This window comes from Berghia stephanieae, chromosome 2, assembly GCF_034508935.2.
Source record: "Berghia stephanieae isolate SIO BIC M18660-M18661 chromosome 2, UCSD_Bste_1.3, whole genome shotgun sequence".
NCBI lineage: Eukaryota > Metazoa > Mollusca > Gastropoda > Nudibranchia > Aeolidiidae > Berghia > Berghia stephanieae.
In genome coordinates, this window is record NC_088361.1 from 42,097,120 (window position 1) to 42,101,095 (window position 3,976).

Below are 3,976 nucleotides of genomic sequence, written 5' to 3' on the forward strand. Positions count from 1 at the left end.
GTTCTATAATTACAATTAAAGCACACAAGAAAAGGTAAGACAAATTAAATGAGAATTGGATCAAATAAGGAACAGACGTATTTTCCAAGAGCAAACTATCGAAGTACCTAGTTTGAGATCACCTAAAAGTCTTCTCCAGTCACAAGCACAGGTCCCCACTAAGAGGAATACACTCAAATGTTTACAAATCATATTATGATATGTAAACAAAACATAATACATTACATAACAGAGAGATGATTTACAAGGAAAAAATATCATCTCCCAAAATTAACTATACATTTGACTGTTTCCCCCTCTCACCAAGGTATCCGGTCAGGGCCAGGACAAAACCAAGTAATCTCATTCCAAGACAAAGACAGAAAGCTAGTTGGAAAACAGATATAGGGGGATAGAAGTAGAAGACCGTAATTACCTCCCTGCCCACTATGGGAGGTCAGGAACCCCACCCAATTAGTCTTAGCATGTCCTATAATTTCATGAATAAATAAAGAGGGACAAAGGACCCTCACCTCGATCATGCAGCTAGACAAAGAAATAATAGCACGTGGTGTGTATCAAAATGCACAAATACACAAATATGTAACACACGCATGCTGACGTCATGCCACATTGCCCGAGCATTTTAATGGCCAACAGGCGCATGTGATGAGCGTTGACCAATCAGAATCATTCATTTGTAAAGTTGTCAGGGACAAACCTTGACTTGTTTACAGTTTTTAAAGGTCATTATTGGTTGAACCATGAAATTGTGGAAACAGTCATGCTTTCTCTGAGATAGATAAAGACACGCCCTTTGCTGTGATATCTTACATGGTAATGGTGGAGGAAAAGACTTAATATTACTAAGTCTTTGAAATGGTTGCTCTCTGAGAGAAAATCAACTCTTGAATGCGTCATTGATAGTTGCTATTTTAAACATTAAATTTATATAACTTATCCTCAATACCTATGTTGAATTATTATGTTTTCATGTAGAAAAATGATTGTAGTTTCTGAAATAAACAAAAACTGAAATTTGATAATTGTGACCATTCCCACATTAAAACCGGTTTTCTTCGTTTTCCAAATCCTGACTTAATACCACTTCGAGGCGTAGGGTCACATATTGTAAGTTACGTATTCACTACGCGCATGTGTGTGTGCCTGTATGTGTGAGAGAAAAACAATAGAGAGAGAGAGAGAGAGAGAGAGAGAGAGAGAGAGAGAGAGAGAGAGAGAGAGAGAGAGAGAGAGAGAGAGAGAGAGAGAGAGAGAGAGAGAGAGAGAGAGAGAGAGAGATTGTTTTGTTTTTAAGGGTTTTACGGCGCTTGCAACACATTAAGGTTATATCAGCACCAGTAAAAAGGAAGAAAATGGGATAGTAAAAAGTTCTAGAATTACAATTAAAGCACAAAAGAAAAGGTAAGACAAAGGGGAATTGGTTCAAATAGGGAACAGATGTAGATTCCAAGAGCACACCGTCAAAGTACTTAGTTTGAGATCACCTAAAAGTCTCATCCAGACACAAGCACAGGTCCCAACTAAGAGGAATACACTCAACTGTTTACCAATTATATAATATAATATGTAAACTAAACATAATACAATGCATAACAGAGAGATGATTTACAAGGAGAAAAATATCACCTCCCAAAACTATAACTATACATTCGACTGTTTCCCTCCCAGCCAAGGATAAGGACAAAACTAAGTAATCTCATTCCAAGACAATGACAGGAAACAATTGGAAAACGGGTATGGGGGGATAGAAGACAAGAAAGAGAGAGAGAGAGAGAGAGAGAGAGAGAGAGAGAGAGAGAGAGAGAGAGAGAGAGAGAGAGAGAGAGAGAGAGAGAGAGAGAGAGAGAGAGAGAGAGAGAGAGAGAGAGAGAGAGAGAGGGGGGGGGGGGGGGGGGGTGGAAGGAGAAGAAGGTGGATGATTCTTAAAAAACAATATTGATGAAATCATTCTATTGTTTTGATCAAATCCTTTTATTTGTATTAAACAATAATAACATTTTTTTAAAAGTATTTAATGCATGCTATGTATATCTTGGATTCACAATAAATAAAAAATATTATAATTTTGGTCAGCACTTGAACTTCACATCTCAATCTACATATAATAACATTGATAGATATGACTAATATATCAATATCAGTCAGCAACTTTCCTTATTAAAAAAAAAAATCTGAGGAAAAAAAGCTACCAAGTCAAAATTTCAGTGTAGAATTGCATTTCATTAATTCCTGTAAATTATAGAACTTAACAGCGCTCGGGATACTATAAAGTCATTCCAAACAAGTCAGCGCTAGATAAAAAGGAGATATTCTCATTATAAAGGGATTTAGACTATATGCAGATTTTTAAAAAATGAATGAGGATTCGTTCCCACAAAGGACAGAAGTAGATTTCAAAATTACAAGAGATCACTAAAAAGCCACCAGCGCCCCCCTCCCCCTCCCCTTCATTCCCACATAGAGGCGCCAGACCTCTGCACTTTTCCCGGGACAAGGATGTAAAGCCACAAGAAATGTTACAACATATTAATATAAGGAAGATAGAAGAAACAACAAAAATCGACGTCCCCAATTTGCAAAGGAAGTTTAGGGCCCCCTTCAAGCCAGCGCACATACAAGCATCCCAGTGCTTTACCAGAAGGAAAAAAAATGAAAATGAAACGTCAAAAAAAGTATGAATAAATAAAGCCCCCTAAGACAAAAAATAAAGAGATTATCCTTTATCAAAAGCACAATTCTTTCTCTTTTACAATGAAACTGACAGAATTAGGAATTCATATCTCTTTTCAAAATATAGACATCCTTGTGAGATGTCCAATTTAGACTCACTTCAGCAGATTTTTCAAATAAGCAACACCCTATATGACGCATATTTAAATAAAATGGAACTGCTGTGGGATTTTGGTGCTGACCAGAAACTCAAACTGGACGGAAAAAAATTGATTATGAAATTGAGATTTATGAGCTCAGCAACCATTAGTGGAAATCAGATATGGTTTCCTAATTACAACAGACGTTGAATGACATTAATATATTTTTGATAATTGCATGTTATAGAACTTGTATGCATTTAACTATGTCATAAAATAACAATTTTAATGGCTTTATAGGTTAAACGATACTTTTAATTAAACACTAGGTCATTCGCATACCTGGATGATTTTGTTTAAACACAACAGCAATTTTGTACAATTAGGATGCTGTAAGTCCTTAAAACGAATTCTCATATATAATTCATTGCTGATCTTGCTATATTTTCTTTTACAATCCTATTTTTTAGGAATGATACAATACGGCGATAAAGAAAAAAAAGTTAAAAATAAAACAAGGTAATCATCCTTAAATATCTGTCCAAATCCAAGCTTAGTATCAATATGTCTCATTACATACGTAACTATATTTTAGGTTATAGAAGAATAAAATAACTTATAAATAAGAAGGCAATTAAAAGGACAGCACAGATAATTGAAAATTTAATTAAAACTAACTACCATAATTTATTATTAACTAACTCTTTTTAAAACCTATGGCTTCCTGTATTTGTCGATCAAGCTCGGCTATGATTTTGTCTTGTGTTGTATAGACACCAGTACGGAGAAGCGTATCACGTTCTTCAACAAGTCGTGACACATGTTCATCATAGGATGCATCCAGATCAACATTGAACATCTTGCCTTTTGCATCTTGCATCAATGGAATGGAATTTGAGTCAGATGTGTTTCGTAGCCTCTCTTCTTCCATTTGTCTTAATCTGAAAATTTTAAAATTCAAAAATTGATCAAAAACACATCTTTTTAGTTTAAAAAAAATAAAATAAATAAATTTTGGTCTGTTAACAAAAAAAAAGGTAAAAAGAAAGGGTTTGAAAAGAGAGTTTTGTAAGTTATAATAACAATTAAAAATTTTGTCTTTTTAATTCCGCCTTCCGCCACAGCATCATTAGATTCCGTCATCAAGTCATTCATTCCATTAA

The 3,976-nt window shown here is 34.7% G+C and overlaps 1 protein-coding gene across 1 annotated transcript in view; it reads right to left on the reverse strand.

Moving 5' to 3' along the window:
* Positions 1 to 1,955: 1,955 nt before the first annotated feature.
* The window catches only part of LOC144964906 (centrosomal protein of 120 kDa-like), a 24,977-nt gene continuing 22,956 nt past the window's right edge, over positions 1,956 to 3,976 (reverse strand). The window contains exon 23 of the mRNA XM_078899643.1: positions 1,956 to 3,754. Within this exon, the coding sequence (XP_078755769.1) occupies positions 3,511 to 3,754 (244 nt within the window). The 3' untranslated portion in view covers positions 1,956 to 3,510. The remainder of the gene's footprint in view (positions 3,755 to 3,976) is intronic.